Raw genomic sequence first — 19,103 nt, forward strand, 5'->3', positions numbered from 1 at the left:
ATGACTCATTTTTTTAGATAAAAAATCTACTTAACCAATATATGCTTTTAATATACACAGACGTAAGAATAAATCCTAAACATGATTATCCATAAATTATATTGTTAAAAGTATTTTGAATGAACTATACTTCATATTTTAAAATTAAACTTCCATATAATATATTTTAATACAAACAAGCCACTGTTAATATAAAAGTTTTTATATTATTAATTAAAATTTATTTTTAATATATATATATATATATATATAATGGAATGTTGATATAAAAAGACTTTAAATATCAAATCTCTAAAAATAAAATGATTTAAGATTATTTTATTATTTCTTAAGAGGAGAGAGATTCCGATTCTGACCTTTGGGTATATAAAAAAAAAAAAAAAAAAAATATTACATGACATAAAATGGGAAAGGAAAGAAAGTTCATCTGTCTTGCATTTGCACCACTTGGTCATGCAATCCAAGTTTTGTTTTTCTTTTTCTTTTTCTGACTCGGTGGAAGGTACTAAGCTAGTGGAGTGACTAGTGACTAAGTAGTGGTATTCACTGTCTTCACAAACAAAGAGAAAGAACCACAAACACATTCTGTGGAAGTGAGGGTGAGAAAGAATGGTAAGAGAGACAAGGTAATTTAGTTCGGACCCACTAAAAATAAGCTTGCTTTTTCTTCTGGGTTGTGGTAAATTTGTGATCTTGTTCCTCTTAAACTTGACAATCTTGCTGTGGTAGTGGCATGTTAATTTTTTGAAGTAAATATAATTGTAAGTGTGTAACCTCTATTGCTGCTTAAGGTGTCAGAAAATTTCAAGGAGGGGTTTGGAGGTTCAAGATTTTGTTTTCATTTTTTAACTTTTGGATATGTGACTTGCTTGGCATTTGATGTTTAATCTATGTTTTGCATGTTCTTTATGGACCCTTTGGAGTTTGGACTGTGTCTCTTTCTGCAAATTCCTGTTATTATTTGAAGAATTCAAATGGGCATAGGCTTTTGGTGTGCTTTTTATTTTGTGATTGTGTAAGTGGATCAAGAGGAAAGGAATCATAAATATTGGAGGAGATTTTTATGTCTTATTTTTCTTTGATCGTAGTTGGGGAACTTGGGGTTGGTGTCCTGTTAGCATGTATTGCATGTGTGTGATGAATATAGCATGTCTTTACAATAGTGAAACTGGCTGAAAGTAGAGTGAAGCTAGGAACAATATGTCATTATGGTGGTGCTTCTTCAAGAAGCATGGTGAGGGAAAATGCTTTTCTCTGATTTGGTAGATTTGTGAATGATGTGGCAGTTTTTTTTTTAACTCTAGGAAGAATGAAGCTAGACACTGTGGAATGGAAAGGAAAGAATGGGAAGGTGTTTCCCCTGAACTTTGCCATCCTAGACGGTTTAAAATTACTTATTGTTATTGACGGGTTGAAATGGAAGCTCTTAAAATTTCAATGAAAATCTTTTGTTCCCTTTTCTAGAGGCCACAGCAGGTCAAGTGAGAGTGAGAGTCATCTTTCTGCTTTCCCTCTTATTATCCAAACGGGCCCTGTATGCTTTGATCTTTGTCTTTCATTACATTCTTTACATTCTTTCGGTCAAAACAAGAAGTATAAGAAATTCATTCATTGTAATTTTATTAGTATAATCTAGATTACCCTTTATTTCTGTTGAATATTGGCACTATTGAATTCTACTATGAAATTGATGGGATCATGAAAAGTGGGTGATCATTAATTAGTAGTTCGTTCTGAGTTAATTATCTACCTTAGTTGATTCATAATGATTCTGTCTGTGTTATATTTGATTTGAAATTAAAATACATATATTTCCGCTTTAGCATCATGAAATCATTATGTTCAAGCTTTTATCTTTCTTTGACTCCAATCATTGCTTGGCGGTAATTTTATGCGTGACTGGCCAAAGAGGACACAGTCATAGAAACTCTATCTATGATGATGCAGCTCAAATCTTATTCAAGTTATATTTATTGCAGTATTACTTCCCCCCCTCAAGTGGACTAAAATTCAATTCCAAGGAGGTATTTCGTTATCTTGACAATGTTCAGAACAAAGTCAGCATCCAGAAAATCTCTCCTAATGTCTGTCAAGAAAATTCTTCTTTTGATTGCATTATTTCATGTTTAATATCTATCTGGTTTCATAACTTATGTGGGGAAATTTGGTTATTCAAGGAATCTAGATTATAGTTGAGAAAGCTATTGTGGAAGGGTTACCACCAGGATGGGTGAAAAAGACCAGAATCACAACAAATGGAGATTCAGTTAGAAGAGATACGGTAAACCATATATTTTTAGCTACAAATTCATTAAGGGGGGAGAAAAAATTACTTCATAATAATCTTCACAGTTTCCCTTAACTAGCATTTTCTATATTTGTATTTTTTATTGATTGAATAAATCAGCATGATTGCTTTAGTAAAACTGTTTGTAACTTGAACTTCTGACCTGCAAAATTCAAGTTTAATGTTTCTTTCTTCAATGTTTTTACAAATGAAGTGATCAATGTGTCTTGTCCAACTGTGATAAAACTGTAATTTCAGCCGTAAAAATGCTGATTTTTTTGGGTAAAATATATTCAGTTTTTTCAGAAGATTGTGCTGTGCATTGTTGCTTCTATGAAAGTCATGAGTACTTCTGGCATAATTCAAAATTGCTCTCATAAAACCCTACAAGTTTTTCATTTCACTTCTTCCATACTTTTTTTTGGTAATCATTAATGCCTTGGATATAGCTTATCTCTCCCTTTGCTGTCCAAAGATGAAAATGGCTTAGATTAGTCATGAATATAGGTGAAAAGGTTGCTGCAAACATGATACCGGCCTTGTAGCTGTGAGATAAATTATCTTTCTACTGCCTCCTTTCCACCATCTCACATCTTGAATTCCACCCCCCCCCCCCCCCCCTTCCTCTTCCAACATTTTCTTATTCTTCATTCCTATTGAACGCAACTCATTACATATTCTAGGGTCTATTCATGTGTACTTTGACTTCTACAAAAGGCTTAGTTCACTTTAACTAAACTTTGACTGCACATTAAACCAAAGTTGTACAACTTGAGCAGTTAAGAGTAGGAGGGTGAACAACTTTTTATCAAAGTTGTTTGTGCCTATAATGTGTCACATGCTCAACCACTGTAAGAATAATTAAGTAATTCACCCTTCTAATTTGTATATGCAGTTCTACATTGACCCTGTAAATGGGTATACATTCTGCTCAATAGAAGATGTTGATCACTATCTTGAAACTGGGAAGATAGGAAGGAATGAATTCACGTCAAAAGATAAAGATGGCAGTGATATGGAGTTAAAAGCTGACAAATCTCCTGTATGGATGATCATAATTGTGCTTCTTGTAGTTTATGTCTATTCGTTAATTAGTCTCATATGCTAAACTTTCCCTCCCCATCATGTAGCTTTAAATTCTCTCAGATAGGCGTATTAAACCAGGAGAAGGAATAATTATTGGCTTAATTACCACTAAGATTTCTACTTATACAAACTTCCTGTCTATGATTTCTTCACAGTCAAGAAGTGTAACCATGAAACCAACATTATCAGTTAGCAAGGGTCAAAGCTCAGATTTGGACATGATAGCTAATGACCAACAGATTCCAAGATCTGCAAGTTCTGAAGAATATTTGGATGTGCCCATTTCTGAATGTATATCCAATCAGTGTAAAGTTCCCAAGTTTTCTCTTTATCCTTTGAAGTTAAAATACAGACTTTGTCTAATTAGATACATGACTGAATGATATGCATTGGCCTTCATCAGTTTGGTATTGTTCACATGTTTGGCACTAAACATTGTATGCAATTATGCTATCTCCTGTAAACTAATGCATTGTTTCTGCTCAGTTAGAGTTTTGTATTTAATTCAGATTTAAAAATAATTATCTGACCCTTGCTCTTTCTAGATAAAATGATACTATTAAATAGGTTTTGTACTTATTGGTAGCTTTTCCTTTTTCCTTGTCAATATGTAAAGATCTTGCATTTGATGTGTATTTATTACATGATCTATAGGTGTGGTGGGGGCTGAACTGACCAATTTAGTTATATCACGGGCTGAAAGTTCAGATCAGAAACAAGGGAAGTTTGGTTTAGCTCAAAGCGCTTCAGTTTCAGGTTGCACTAACAAAGATGTTGAAGAAAAGCAACTTCAAGAAAATTCAGAGACAAAACATGGCGCTGCAAAGGCCCAGGCCCAAGATCACCAGTGGCAAAACAAGCACAAGAAAGAGATCAATTTGCCTCACCGTGCTTCAAAGCGTCTTGCTGGAATTAAGGTTGGTCCTGTTCCAGAACTTAAAACAAGAAATCGAGCACGTCGTGTTGCAATTAAACAATCAGATAAGGAAGAAACCATCATCATAAATGTGGATAAATCTCCCAACAGCTTGTCTGGTGATCTAGCAAAACAGAAATTAAGTGGCACAGATACTGAGAAGACTCTAGAAGTGCAAATAAGTGACAAGGATAAAAAATGCTTCTCTTTTTCACCTCTGGAGAACAATGCTACTGTGGAAGAGTGTGCAAGAGTCCTTGAAAATGGAGATAAAGTTGATGCAAAGTTAGATTACACCCTTGACTTTCCCCTTGGAGAACTACTAACAGACCCATGTATTGCATTTGCAATTCAAACTCTCACTGGAGTAACATTTGAAGCCTCCAAAAACTCGCAAACTTCTTCCAACTTAAGAAACAGCCAGCATTCCAAAACTTCTGCTCCCACCCTCGCCAGTGGCAAAGGCGATGATAAGAAAAGCAATGATGGATTAGGTGACCGTGTGTTATCATCTCTAGAGAACCTTGCTATTCCAAAAGAACATGCCGGTGATGACAAAACTGATTCAAAGGCCAAGAATGAGAATGCAGGACCATCTTCTGAAAAGACACTTGACATGTCATGGATGGATCCATGCATTGAATTTGCAATAAAAACACTCACTGACACCATCCCATCAGACTCTGCTGATCAAAATCCCAAGAACTGCATCCAATTGTCAAGTGTCTGTTTAGATAACATTTACCAAACTGACTACTCTTGCAGACAATACTTTGGCACACAGAAACCAATGTTTCATAAACAGTCTTTTGTGGATCCATCACTGCAGCACACTAGAAATATTGGTATTGTAAATTCTGCTGCTGAAGCCAGACTCTAAGGAATGTTTGTTAGATCAGTAAACCATCTTGTGCTTGAACTAACATAAGATTGTACAGTTATGAAAACTCTATAAAAAGCTTCCTACCCCATGAAAGCTTTTAACCTATCTCCCTTTGTTGTTATTTTGTTCTGTGAATCCTTTAATTAGCTGATTTTGTAGAACATGCTATGGGTAGTTGTCAGTTACTATTATGTTAGCTTGATTGCAGAACTGTCTCTTATGGTGTCTAATCTTAAATTGATTACAGAATGGCTTAGTTCACTTTAACTAAACTTTGACTGCACATTAAACCAAAGTTGTACAACTTGAGCAGTTAAGAGTAGGAGGGTGAACAACTTTTTATCAAAGTTGTTTGTGCCTATAATGTGTCACATGCTCAACCACTGTAAGAATAATTAAGTAATTCACCCTTCTAATTTGTATATGCAGTTCTACATTGACCCTGTAAATGGGTATACATTCTGCTCAATAGAAGATGTTGATCACTATCTTGAAACTGGGAAGATAGGAAGGAATGAATTCACGTCAAAAGATAAAGATGGCAGTGATATGGAGTTAAAAGCTGACAAATCTCCTGTATGGATGATCATAATTGTGCTTCTTGTAGTTTATGTCTATTCGTTAATTAGTCTCATATGCTAAACTTTCCCTCCCCATCATGTAGCTTTAAATTCTCTCAGATAGGCGTATTAAACCAGGAGAAGGAATAATTATTGGCTTAATTACCACTAAGATTTCTACTTATACAAACTTCCTGTCTATGATTTCTTCACAGTCAAGAAGTGTAACCATGAAACCAACATTATCAGTTAGCAAGGGTCAAAGCTCAGATTTGGACATGATAGCTAATGACCAACAGATTCCAAGATCTGCAAGTTCTGAAGAATATTTGGATGTGCCCATTTCTGAATGTATATCCAATCAGTGTAAAGTTCCCAAGTTTTCTCTTTATCCTTTGAAGTTAAAATACAGACTTTGTCTAATTAGATACATGACTGAATGATATGCATTGGCCTTCATCAGTTTGGTATTGTTCACATGTTTGGCACTAAACATTGTATGCAATTATGCTATCTCCTGTAAACTAATGCATTGTTTCTGCTCAGTTAGAGTTTTGTATTTAATTCAGATTTAAAAATAATTATCTGACCCTTGCTCTTTCTAGATAAAATGATACTATTAAATAGGTTTTGTACTTATTGGTAGCTTTTCCTTTTTCCTTGTCAATATGTAAAGATCTTGCATTTGATGTGTATTTATTACATGATCTATAGGTGTGGTGGGGGCTGAACTGACCAATTTAGTTATATCACGGGCTGAAAGTTCAGATCAGAAACAAGGGAAGTTTGGTTTAGCTCAAAGCGCTTCAGTTTCAGGTTGCACTAACAAAGATGTTGAAGAAAAGCAACTTCAAGAAAATTCAGAGACAAAACATGGCGCTGCAAAGGCCCAGGCCCAAGATCACCAGTGGCAAAACAAGCACAAGAAAGAGATCAATTTGCCTCACCGTGCTTCAAAGCGTCTTGCTGGAATTAAGGTTGGTCCTGTTCCAGAACTTAAAACAAGAAATCGAGCACGTCGTGTTGCAATTAAACAATCAGATAAGGAAGAAACCATCATCATAAATGTGGATAAATCTCCCAACAGCTTGTCTGGTGATCTAGCAAAACAGAAATTAAGTGGCACAGATACTGAGAAGACTCTAGAAGTGCAAATAAGTGACAAGGATAAAAAATGCTTCTCTTTTTCACCTCTGGAGAACAATGCTACTGTGGAAGAGTGTGCAAGAGTCCTTGAAAATGGAGATAAAGTTGATGCAAAGTTAGATTACACCCTTGACTTTCCCCTTGGAGAACTACTAACAGACCCATGTATTGCATTTGCAATTCAAACTCTCACTGGAGTAACATTTGAAGCCTCCAAAAACTCGCAAACTTCTTCCAACTTAAGAAACAGCCAGCATTCCAAAACTTCTGCTCCCACCCTCGCCAGTGGCAAAGGCGATGATAAGAAAAGCAATGATGGATTAGGTGACCGTGTGTTATCATCTCTAGAGAACCTTGCTATTCCAAAAGAACATGCCGGTGATGACAAAACTGATTCAAAGGCCAAGAATGAGAATGCAGGACCATCTTCTGAAAAGACACTTGACATGTCATGGATGGATCCATGCATTGAATTTGCAATAAAAACACTCACTGACACCATCCCATCAGACTCTGCTGATCAAAATCCCAAGAACTGCATCCAATTGTCAAGTGTCTGTTTAGATAACATTTACCAAACTGACTACTCTTGCAGACAATACTTTGGCACACAGAAACCAATGTTTCATAAACAGTCTTTTGTGGATCCATCACTGCAGCACACTAGAAATATTGGTATTGTAAATTCTGCTGCTGAAGCCAGACTCTAAGGAATGTTTGTTAGATCAGTAAACCATCTTGTGCTTGAACTAACATAAGATTGTACAGTTATGAAAACTCTATAAAAAGCTTCCTACCCCATGAAAGCTTTTAACCTATCTCCCTTTGTTGTTATTTTGTTCTGTGAATCCTTTAATTAGCTGATTTTGTAGAACATGCTATGGGTAGTTGTCAGTTACTATTATGTTAGCTTGATTGCAGAACTGTCTCTTATGGTGTCTAATCTTAAATTGATTACAGAATCTTCCCATTGTGTGACATCAGTGGTAGCTGGTTGGACTTGGTACTAAGAATTGCATTCCTTAACGTATAGAATAAGCCAAAATTCTTATACTTTCACTTTGATGCTGATGAAGGCAAAAAATGATACAATGTTTTCCTACATTATTATTTAGGATAAATTACTCGGAGCTATTTGGGAATTTCATATAGGTATTTAATTTTGTTGTAATTGAGTCCTTGATCATGTTTTTTTTAAAAAAAAAAAAATAGATTGAGTTTTCAAAATTGTTATAAATTGTCATTTTCTATCAGTTTTAAGTTACAAACTAACCTATGGACTTATTTTCTTAATTTAGGTATTCAGTTTTTTTTATAGATACCTATTAAAAATTTCTAAATAGCTTAAGGACTAATTGAATAATTTAACTTATTATTTGATCGCATACTTTCATATTACTAAGAAGAAAATCTGTAGCAGTCGCGTTATATATCACTATTTTTTTTTAATGATGTAAGAAAACAATAAGTTTTTTTTATCAAAATTTTCATAACAAATGTTTTTTTAAGAAAATTTTGAAAGTAAAACAAAAATAAGGTAGTGTTATATATAAAAAAATTATCAAATGAAAGATGTCCTAAACTTCTCCAAAAAAAAATTATGATCACCTCTATAATATTTAAAAAACCCATTTATAGAAATTAAAGCTGAATGAACTAATGGGATGAATTTAGATATGCTACTTGATAGTAGCAAACGTGGCTTAATATAAAAGCGCTGATGTGATTTTGTATGGTGGCACGTGAATAAGCGTGACCCTTAATAAAAAAATTAAAAAAAAGTTATAAATGTTATCATGTGTCAACATATGTTGAATGTGTTATTCCACTTAGAGCTTAAAAGTAAAATAAAGTTTTCTTTTTTTTTTTTGCAAAAAAGTAAAATAATGTTATTAAGAGAACATTGACTGGGAATAATAGATGTAACTTTTTATGTACATATAAGATACAGTATTAAACGCATGCTTCTGCACATTCCAGTTCAGTTCTTTTTTCTGAATTACATTCCAATGCAGTTATTTGTTAGTTTTAAAGTTAAGCGATTAAAAATATCATGGAATAAATAAGCTATATTGTTCAAGTTAAGAACATATAAAAATATTTTTTTTTACAGCAACATATAAAAACAAGTTAAGAATTCAAGTTAAGCTATATTGTTCGATAGAGACTAAGTTGTAAAAATGATTGATCAAGATACTGAAATAATGGATTAGTAATTCAATATAGACCTAAAATCAATCGAGTTTACTTGGTCCAACATTATTTATTATTTGCTTATAAAATTAAAATAAATTTAGACTTGAAAACATTGAGTCAATTCTACATGACTGGATGGGTCATGCCAACAAATCTTCAACTTATAAGAAATTTGGACTGATTTGAGTTCACTTTTTTTTCATACCTTGGCTTGATCGGCTTAAATTAGATAAGATGACTCAATTTGTTACTTTTACTCGGTGAAAATTAACAAATGTTTTTGAATTTTGTGTGATAACAAGCAACTCACCCAAAAGAAAAGACAGTTAGGAACCCAAATCAAATTCTCACATCGGCAATTTTTCTAGTATTATGTTTCATATGGAAAAAAAATACATTTATTGTCACGTCATTTTGTCAATAACTTTATTGTATTTGAAGCACACATCATGAAAACATTTATAATTTTTTATTTACTAAATTTAATAGATAGGTATTGTTAATATATAGCATTTATATTATTAATCAATTAAAAATATTTTTTATATGACTCTTAAAATATTTATTAAAAATTTAATCAATTTATTTAATATAATAATTTGTAATTAAAACAATAATATAAAAAAATTATGTCATCAATATATATACTACATATTCTTTTTTTTGTTTCGAGTGACACCAATGCACATGGTATATTATAGGGAATTATGTAATTAAGGTCTTGCAGGCAGTATGTTCAAATTAAAAATATGTTGCCGAAGATAAGTCGTGTGCCATGTTTGCAAAATATTAAATATGATATGACATTCATATTTTTTATCTCTTGCAATTTCAATTTTCATATACGTAATTTTTATTTTTTTTTCTCATAATTTTGATTCTTCTATTTTAGAAAATTAATAATTTTAATTAAATTCTCAATTTTTTATATTTTTTCTTTTTTTTATCTAATTGAATCCTAAATATATTATATTCACTTAAAATAACATAAAAAATAATTTAATTAATTAAAATATAAAAATAAAAAAAATAAATATATACAAAATTGAAAACTAAACTAAAATTACAATTTTTTAAAATAGGAAAATCAAATTGGTAAGAAAAAAAACAAAATTGTGAATTAAGAAGTACAAGTTATCAAAATTACCTTTTACCTTATTTATTTTGATACAAATAAGAGAGAATGTGATGAAAAATTGTGAGTGTTTTTCTAGCTTTTTCTCGTTATAAAATTATTACTTTTTTTTTTCCTTTTTCCCTCTCCATTTTGCTCACAAATAGCGCGGGAAAAGAAAGCGATTTTGCCGCGAAAGCACAACGCAATAAAATTCCCATTGTTGATTCCCCAACCCTAGAGAGAAAGAGAAGATGCAGATTCGAGTTCGATGCAACTGTGGAGAAGGAAGCTGCGAGGAATGGGGGGTTATAGAACTTCAAGGAGTGGTGGAGCCACAGCCTGGATTCCACGATTCCCTCCAAAATCTTCACATCGGCACTTTGTGTCGTCCTTCTTCTCAGGTTCCCCCCTTCCTTTTTCCATCCTCTTATAATTCTTCATAACCAATCAATTTTTTATTCCGCATTTAATTCTTCCAAGGTTTTCGTTTGCGATTGTAATTGAAAGTTCCGTTTTTGACTGACGAATTTCTGAACAAATGTGACTCATTCTAGGCGCTGCGTCATTATAGAGTATTCCACAATCGCAATTTAAAACATTTCTCTACTTTTAGGGTTCTGCTAACTAGAGTATTTTACAAGAATATTATTGGTAAGTTTCTGTCACAAGATATGTGAAACTGTAGTAATTGGATTAATTATTATATTTTTGTTATTGCTTATTTTAATTCTTTACCTAATCCTAATGTTTGATTTTATTATTGCTTAATGCTTATGACGTTTTAGGTTTCAAATGACTGTTACTTTAAAAATGCTAATTTATTTTAGATTATTGTGGTTTTAGCCTTTGTGTTATACATGACAAATATTTAGTATATATACAATTAAAACTTGTAATAAATAACCATTTGAAATATATAAATTGTGTTATAATTAAAATTTATATTAGGTTAAATTATTGAATAGGTCTTTGAATTATTTGAAAAAGTTTGAATGGACTCCTAAACTTTTTTTTAATTGAATATCTAAACTAAAAAAAACATAGGTTCAGAGTTTCAGAGATAGCTTTTCGTGGCTTAAAGCAGCTAAGAAATGAGAATGTATGGTGGTACTCAATTAAAAAAGGATAGTTTATAATTACAGACCTATTTAAAAAATTTCAACTAGATGAAGAACCTACTTAGTAATTTAATTTTTGTAATAAATACATATTTTGAATATATAAATTATATTTTAATTTATAAGAAAGAATTTAAATTATGATATAAGATTATTTTTAAATTGAAATAAATAAGACAAGATGATCAAGAGAAATATTTTATTAGTGATATGCAATGTAGTATGTGAAATGTAGCTCCAGAAAAGTGATAAAAATGTCTAAAGAGAGTACAGAAGGGTCCAAATTCAAGATTTGTCATCTTAAAAACATAAAGAAAGTGTTACCTTTTTTTAGGCTATCATAATCGAATTAGAAAAGGTACGGACAGAATGAATGCAATTATACTTTTATAGTAATTAAAAAATGATTGTCTACAAAAAATAGTGGATTCTATTAAACCATGGACTGGTTGACCCAAGTTTGGTTCTAAATCAATGGTTACCAACAAAAATATTTCAAGTTTTTTTTTTATAGTTTATGGTAAACTAATAATCTTTTGTGTTCATGACTTTTGTTGTTAGGAAGTCTACACCTTCACTGTTGGATACCATGAACTGACGGGGTCAAAGGTTCCCTTAAAGAAGCCAATGGTGGTGCTCAAGAAAGTAAAGCATCCTGATGGAGAAAGTGGTTGTAAGGTGGAGCTGCAAGTTGTTGGAGTCATTAGACATAAGATTCTGTTCAAGAACAGACCAAAGGCTCTCATTTCTAGTAAGATTTATCTTTCCTTTCCTTCCATTAACCCCCTCTTTGGAATATATTTTTCGTTTTGTAGAGGACAGTTGTGAAGCAACATATGACACTAGAAAAAGTGTCTCAACAACATTTCCAAACTTTTGGTGTCTTCATTGTTAGAGATTCTAAGGAACATTAAGGTGTCAACGTGTGTGACGTCGATTATTATAATCTCTTACTTTAAATCCTAGATCTCATTTATTTATTTTTAGTGCTAATCCTCACATAATTGCTATAGCTTGTTCTATAGTACTATGGATGCTTTTTTATATCCGGGGTACTTCAGAATTTCTTCCTTTGGTTTAGGGTTTAGGGGAAAAGTTGTTAATATTTATACTAAATCTTGGTCCCTCTTGCTACTTTTACCACTTTTGAGAAAAGAGAGAGAAAAAGGACGTGAAGTGAGACTGTTCTGGATTGTTTTGTTCTCTTAAATAATAGTTGGTGCAAGAGAAAAATATATGGATTTAGTAGTTTAAATAAAAATAGGAAAAGATTTTGTTAGAAAAAAATAAAATCCACTTCAATAATTTGCGTGAAAAGGATTAGTCTTTTTACCGTGGAGTAAGATATTTTTATGTACATAATGACAAACAAGTCTTTTCCCACTAAATAAGGTTTTAATACTAAGAATAGCAAAGTTGTGAATTTAGAAAACAACCTGTTATCTCTTTGGATTAGTGAGTAACGGATTAGTGGTCACTGGGCACTTCTCTTTCTTCTAAGTTTGAGATTAGAACCAACTTATATACCTACAAAAAATAGACTTCCCACTGGTATAGGATTTAATTTTACTTTATTGACAGTGTAAAATATTATTCCCTAATCATTTATTGTCACATCATTTAAAAAGATAACTTAATTAATTCTTTAAAAAGCTAAACTTTTTTTTATGATGTATCAACAAATGATTGAACGGTACTGTATAAACTTTTACCGTTGATCAAAAGTACCAGTAACATTTCCTATTTCTCTTTATTCGTCTCTTTTATCACATCGTATCCATTATATCTATTATTTTTCTCGTTTGTGTCTTTCTCTCCAGAGATGTAGAGTACCATGTGTGTACAAGAAACATTTTTCCAAAAGTAAACTCTTGATAGACTAGTTTTATATTACTGTGAGTGGTGATTTTCCTCAACACCGTGAAGTTTCAATTTAATTGAGCAAGATATGATGCAGACTAGTATAGTTGGAAATTGAAATTCTTCCCTTTAGGGCTCTTTCCCTGTATACATATGTCCATGAATAAGATTCTGTTATTGCATCCGAGTCTATCTTACTGTGGGTCTCACATGGTTGCTGTACAGCTTATGTTGCAACAGCCACAGGGGTCATTGCCTTTTATTGGCATTGCAAGAAAAAAAAAAAAAACCCTTTAATTATTCTTACACTATCTATTTGGACACGTTACTTTTTCTTCTTCTTATCTTGTTCTATTTGTTGAATCTATACTATCACTCCTACCCGTAAAAAAGTGTTTCGCAATCTTTGTGAATCGATAGTGGTTTCCTCTCCACTTCAATCAAGCAATCCTAACTTTGAAAAACTCTCAAAATTTCTCTTTACGTGCTTGTTTACTAGTATATGTCCTTCTCATCTTTAATTTAGATGCTTTTCCACAGTCTTGTTTTCAAGTAACCCAATATTCAATTTATAATATAATGAATAGTAGGTGGGGGCATGTTGCATATTACTCCTTGAAGTTCATCCTAAAAGATCACATCTATTTTAATTAACTACAAAAAGCAACAATCCTAACACATTTTATCATACTGATACTAAGAGGCTCAATTTAAATATCTAGATGTCCAATCTCAGTAGCATTCTGATCTAATCTACCTGTTTCTAAATTATTGATCTAAATCTAGACCTTTAATAATATTTAATTAAAAGACTGTACAATCCAAAAGGTTTTCCCATACGCAATAGCTTACAACTCACACACCAAGGTGGAGAAAGAAGAACTTAGCAGATTCTTGGAGTAAAGTGATAGCTGTTTTTGGCATTTCTTTCAATCACCATTAGTTACACACTTACACATACTTTCTTTCCAAATCAAAAAATGAATCATTTTATGTTTAATATGCTAGAATAAGCATTTTATAATTTATTTACAAGGCAGCTTGAATAAGAACATACATGGGAACCTGCCATAAATTAGTTGCTACAATCATAGGCAAGCATATAGGATTTGCATTGCGGATAATATGCAAATTCAACCTCATTCTGCCACATAGAAAGACCTGGCAAAGCTGCCATTTCCTTTTTAAAAGGGTGGAAAGCTGCGGCAGTTTCCATTTTAGCCTAATTAGATGGCTAAAATAATCTTCAAATAAATTACCTTATCATATACATTAAAATACGCTAAATTTTTACATTTAATATTTTTTACATGTAGTTTGCATATTGTGTTTGGTAATGATTTGTGCGTGGCTCCGTTTATCATACAAGTGTGTCTCTTGCATAGTTGTGAAGATAATATAGGTCATCAAATAGTAACATATTGATGCTTTGAATGCTAACAAACAATAGTTTAGGACATGCAATTTTTGCATTTGCTATTTCTTTTGTCTCTTCCATTTTCCGTGCCTTACATTTATTTTGTGAAATTGGAGGCTAAATACTAATAATGTCAACATCCTTCCTTATTTTCCTTGCTTTTCAAGAGCCACAGATAACATCCAGGGAAAGACAAAAGCCTATCATGTTAGGGTCTTCTCCTTCAAATCAAACTGCTTAAGCAGGCTCATTGTCACTGTCATTTGGTGAAACCATATTGGACCAGAAAACTGGAGAAATTGGGAGGCACACTTGTCATACGCTGCAAACCAAAGCCAGAAAAAGTCTACCTATATTTGTAATCTCAGCAACCACATGTTATATAGAGCACCAATAATGGCAAAAAGTGATTGTGATTTGTCATTACGAGGAGTTTGATGAGTCATTATCTTAATTTTGGCTTTCGTGTGAATATGCAAATAACATTAATTAAACTAAAAACTTATCCGAATTTGTCTTGACTACGAAGAATATTATGTTGTATAGTATTTCCTTGGTCTCTTCACTCTCTTGTGCATGATGCTCCCCCTCCTGGTTGTGGTGCTTTAGCTTGTAAGAGATTTGGTAGGACTTAGTTTTTTTTAGCTAAATAAATTCAGCAGCATAAACTATCAATTTCATTTATATAGTGTTATTCTCTCTTTTAAATAGTCTTTAAATTTAAAGTAAACAAATTATATGAATTTCTTTAAGTATTAGAAATTATCAAAGGGAGATTTGAAAGTTAAAAATTTTTCAGACTTTAAAATTATATCAAATTATATGAATTTCTTTAAGTATTAGAAATTTCATTTTTCAGACTTTAAGTATTAATAATTTCTTTATACTAAATAATCTCTCTCGAATATTAAAATTATATCAAATTAGTCTCTGAATATAGATAAAATATATTATCTTAGGATTAAATTGATAGACATTCAATATTATATAGATAGTATTTATATAATTACCTTATTTTAAGAATTATTTAGAAGTAAGAGTAATTATTAACAGACCAAATTGATGGTTTATTTTGAAAATATTTGTTGCGAGAAGCAACTTGTGCGAGAGTGAGCTTTTCTTTGAGAAATTTTTTAGGATTAAAAACCGATACGGTGCTCTTTTCAGCTTTTACGATCATGCAAATTGCTTTAAACTTTTTAGTTTTGTAATTTATCGTTTGAACATCATTATGTCACTTTGATATATCATTCAAAAAGTAAAATCAATCCAAACTCCTGTGCCGCTTACAAGCGTTGTTTGTGAGCAATTAAATTGGCTTCGTTCCTCTTTGATAATGAAAGGCACTCAGATATCTTTAGCCATTTAAATGGCTTTGAAATATAGTTATTGATTTTGATGAGAACTTAATGGTGGAAGGTGAGCATAATTCGTTTATAAAAAATCATAATACCTTGAAGTGATATTATATTTAAAGTGTTTATTCAATTTGAAATGTATTGTATTTTAACTCATTAACATGTTTGACGGTTATATATCTTTAGTTTATTTTAATGATAAACTCACAAGATATTTTCCTTTATGATTTGATTCTTATCTCAAGGGTAAGAACGCTTGATGTAACGAAAATGTTGTTACTGCTTGAGTTGGAGGTCACGAGAACGTTTGCTCATTTATTTTATTTTATTAATAAGAATTGTATTAAGAAATTTATACATAACTAATTGAGCTAGAATTTTTTATCTCTTATATTTTTTTATACATAAGAATTGAAGGCATGTATCAGAATTTAAAATACAAATGACTTTAATTCATGAGAAATTTTAAAATAAAACTAATGACATAACAATATTTTCATGTGAAATTAACGGTTTTATAACAGATGAAATACCCAATTTTAATATCTTAGAATGATAGATTATGTACATACCTCAAATATTAAGGAAGTGTTTGATTTGATTATTTTTTATTTTTATTTTCACTAAAAACAAAAAATGATGAGAAAATGTGTTTGGTTGAATTTATGAAAATATTTTTAGTGAAAATGAAAATAGGAAATAACTAGAAAATGAAAACAATAAATTCTCGTTTTCAATGTGTTTTTAGTTAAGAATAAAAATCTCATTTCAGGTCAAATAAAATTACAGTGACAATGACAATGTAATTTTAAGCAAATCTAAAAATACAAAAAACAAGAAGTTAATATATAATAAATTTTCAGTATTTTTATTTCATGAAAACAGAAAATAAAAAGTGAAACCAAATATATTTTCAGATTCTAATCTTTTGAAAATGAAAATAGTTTTCAAAAAATAAAACAAAAAATAAAAATGCAAATCAAGTACACCCTAAAATTTCCATCACAATTGAAAACTTTTACAATAGTAATATTTTTTAATTTAACTATAATTATTATAATGCATTTATAATCTAGTTTTTTTTTATATATTTTAATCAAAAGTGTATATGATTTCTTATTAATTGAAACTATAAGAATCTTTATATACATAAAAATTTAAATTCTTTTAGTTTTTTCGAAAGAAGTCCAATTTTTTTAGTAAAATCGGCTTAATAATAAGAGGTTAAAGTGGCTTATACAATACTTAAGATTCAAAGTTTGCTGAAGTCCTTATAAAAAATAAGTTTGAAAATTAAGGGGGGAAAACAACATTTCAGGTTGTGTAAACAATAAAATACAATAAAGATCAGATTAAACTTTACCAAAAACATAAAGTATCAGATTCAACGATTTACAAAGTCCGACAAAACTTAGTGCCCTTAAATTTATATAGTCAATATGATAAGAAAATAATTAGACTAGCAATACTAGGTATATTATTATAAATGAATAAAATAGAATAAATAACATAATGTGCAGATGAGCCACTGATCTCACACACTCACCCCCAAAAAATAAGCGGAAAAAAAGAAAGAAAGAAAACGAGTTGACTCATAAGCCAATAGGGTAAACATAACGAGTTGACTCAATCATTGAGAACTCTACTCTTCTTCCATTTCAGTCCTCTGCTTCATCTCCGTACAACCAAACTCTCACAATCTCTGCAAGAATTGACAACGACCAATTTATTGAAGCAACCCAAACATCTCAAACCTTCACTTTTTCACAACCTTTTCCTCTCAGCAAAGACGCAGAGAGAAGAGGCAAAGCGTAACGCAGACTAAATGTTCGACGAAATTCCTCAGCCATGTCCCACAAATGGTGGTGTGCAGATCACCCACCTCTTCTCCACCCTCACCTCTCCATTGACCCTCTTTCCCTTATAACTCTCTTCACTATCACTCCAACACACCCCCTTAACACTCGCGGAACGTTGAACACTCCTCCCATGGTTCACCAGAATGTACCTCCTCACATCTTCGGGCAACCTCAACGTGTACCTCTCCACACCCTTCCCTTGCTCCTCCACAATGCAATGCCCCGTCGAGTTCGACCTCGAAAGGTTCCTCTCGGACACAACAACAACCCCATCGCCACCATTATTGTTAATAGTAGTAGTAGTAGAATTTGTGTTTGGGTCTAACTCAACTTCAAAAGTCGGCTCGGAAGACGAGTGTTGCTGTTGCTGCTCTTCACTTATATACATTATTTTAGCCGCATCACTGGTCGGTGTAGGATCTCCAAGACAAACTTGACCAACGTCATTGCTTGTACTTTGCTCAATTTGGGTAGCTTCGTTTGTTGTTGTGTTTCTGGAACCCTCTTCCTCGTTATGAGGAGGGACGGTTATGGAAACATGGGAGGATTCCTGGCTGAGATTCGCGCGACAAACCGGGCATGTCACGTGACACGCGAGCCAGGAATCAATGCAGTGAGGGTGGAACACGTGATTGCATTTGGGGAGCAGCCTAAGCGCGTCTTTGTCAGTGAAATCTGTTAAACAAACCGCGCATTCGAGCGTTTCGTTCCCCTTCTTGAGATCCTTGATGTTGGAGTAGAAGAGCGTTGGGAACGTGTTGAGGAGCTCCCTGTTGATCCCCTGCGCGCAGGAGCACGGTAGGGTGGTGGTGGTTTGGGTTGTGGTGATGATGATGTGAGACTCGGCGCAGCGGCGAAGGTAGATTGAGATGATTCCCATTAAGAGGAGGGCGATGATGATGGCGCCGACGGTGATGGCGACGGAAGGCTCCCAGCTGTGGTGGGTGATGTAGGTGGGAACTGGCTCCATGGAGGATTGTGCTTTAGAAAGTTTGAAACATGTGAAGAAGAGAATGATGTGAGTGAGGGGAAAGTGCAAGTTTTTGGAGTGGGATTCACTCAATTCAAGCATTTTGTTGGTTTGGGGAGAAGGGGTGTGAGAAGAATGAAGGGTGGGGGGTTATATATTGTGAGAAAGAAAGAGAATTTCATTGGGTTTTTTGTGATGAGGATTTGTTGGCATTGGAGGGGATGGGAGGAAAGTGAATGGAGTCAAAAAGAGAAGTGAGAGCATAGTAGCGTGGAGAGGAAGGCTCTTCTCTTATTAGTGGAGGACATATTGCAGTGCTGGGGAACGGTT

The 19,103-nt window shown here is 32.6% G+C and overlaps 4 protein-coding genes across 9 annotated transcripts; 3 read left to right on the forward strand and 1 right to left on the reverse strand.

The window, feature by feature from the left end:
* The first annotated feature begins 420 nt into the window (after positions 1-420).
* On the forward strand, positions 421-5,275 carry LOC102664718 (methyl-CpG-binding domain-containing protein 13-like). Of its 5 annotated transcripts, none has more exons than XM_041004903.1 (6): positions 421-612; positions 1,980-2,084; positions 2,186-2,281; positions 3,183-3,329; positions 3,529-3,664; positions 4,028-5,275. In XM_041004903.1, the coding sequence occupies exons 1-6, from the start codon at positions 610-612 to the stop codon at positions 5,167-5,169; spliced, it is 1,629 nt and encodes a 542-aa protein (XP_040860837.1). In that variant the 5' UTR covers positions 421-609; the 3' UTR covers positions 5,170-5,275. The 5 variants fall into 5 exon arrangements, with proteins under 5 accessions (XP_040860837.1, XP_040860839.1, XP_006587324.3 ...); XM_041004905.1 differs by having other exon boundaries at positions 422-626; positions 2,178-2,281; positions 3,529-3,679; XM_006587261.3 differs by having other exon boundaries at positions 422-626; positions 3,529-3,679.
* A 179-nt stretch (positions 5,276-5,454) lies between these two features.
* LOC121172754 (methyl-CpG-binding domain-containing protein 13-like) lies at positions 5,455-7,694 on the forward strand. 2 transcript variants are annotated; one of them, XM_041004907.1, is made up of 3 exons: positions 5,455-5,748; positions 5,948-6,083; positions 6,447-7,694. In XM_041004907.1, the coding sequence occupies exons 1-3, from the start codon at positions 5,596-5,598 to the stop codon at positions 7,586-7,588; spliced, it is 1,431 nt and encodes a 476-aa protein (XP_040860841.1). In that variant the 5' UTR covers positions 5,455-5,595; the 3' UTR covers positions 7,589-7,694. The 2 variants fall into 2 exon arrangements, with proteins under 2 accessions (XP_040860841.1, XP_040860840.1); XM_041004906.1 differs by having other exon boundaries at positions 5,458-5,748; positions 5,948-6,098.
* Positions 7,695-10,333: 2,639 nt separating this feature from the next.
* Positions 10,334-15,151, forward strand: LOC100782000 (putative uncharacterized protein DDB_G0287975). The gene is made up of 3 exons (XM_003533957.5): positions 10,334-10,592; positions 11,871-12,060; positions 14,754-15,151. Exons 1-3 carry the CDS (start codon positions 10,443-10,445, stop codon positions 14,825-14,827), a joined length of 414 nt encoding a protein of 137 aa, XP_003534005.1. The 5' UTR covers positions 10,334-10,442; the 3' UTR covers positions 14,828-15,151.
* A 2,250-nt stretch (positions 15,152-17,401) lies between these two features.
* Positions 17,402-18,886, reverse strand: LOC100782532 (E3 ubiquitin-protein ligase ATL6-like). The gene has a single exon (NM_001317642.2). It carries the CDS (start codon positions 18,873-18,875, stop codon positions 17,787-17,789), a length of 1,089 nt encoding a protein of 362 aa, NP_001304571.2. The 5' UTR covers positions 18,876-18,886; the 3' UTR covers positions 17,402-17,786.
* Between the last annotated feature and the right edge of the window lie 217 nt (positions 18,887-19,103).

Source organism: Glycine max, chromosome 9 (genome assembly GCF_000004515.6).
Source record: "Glycine max cultivar Williams 82 chromosome 9, Glycine_max_v4.0, whole genome shotgun sequence".
Taxonomy (NCBI): domain Eukaryota; kingdom Viridiplantae; phylum Streptophyta; class Magnoliopsida; order Fabales; family Fabaceae; genus Glycine; species Glycine max.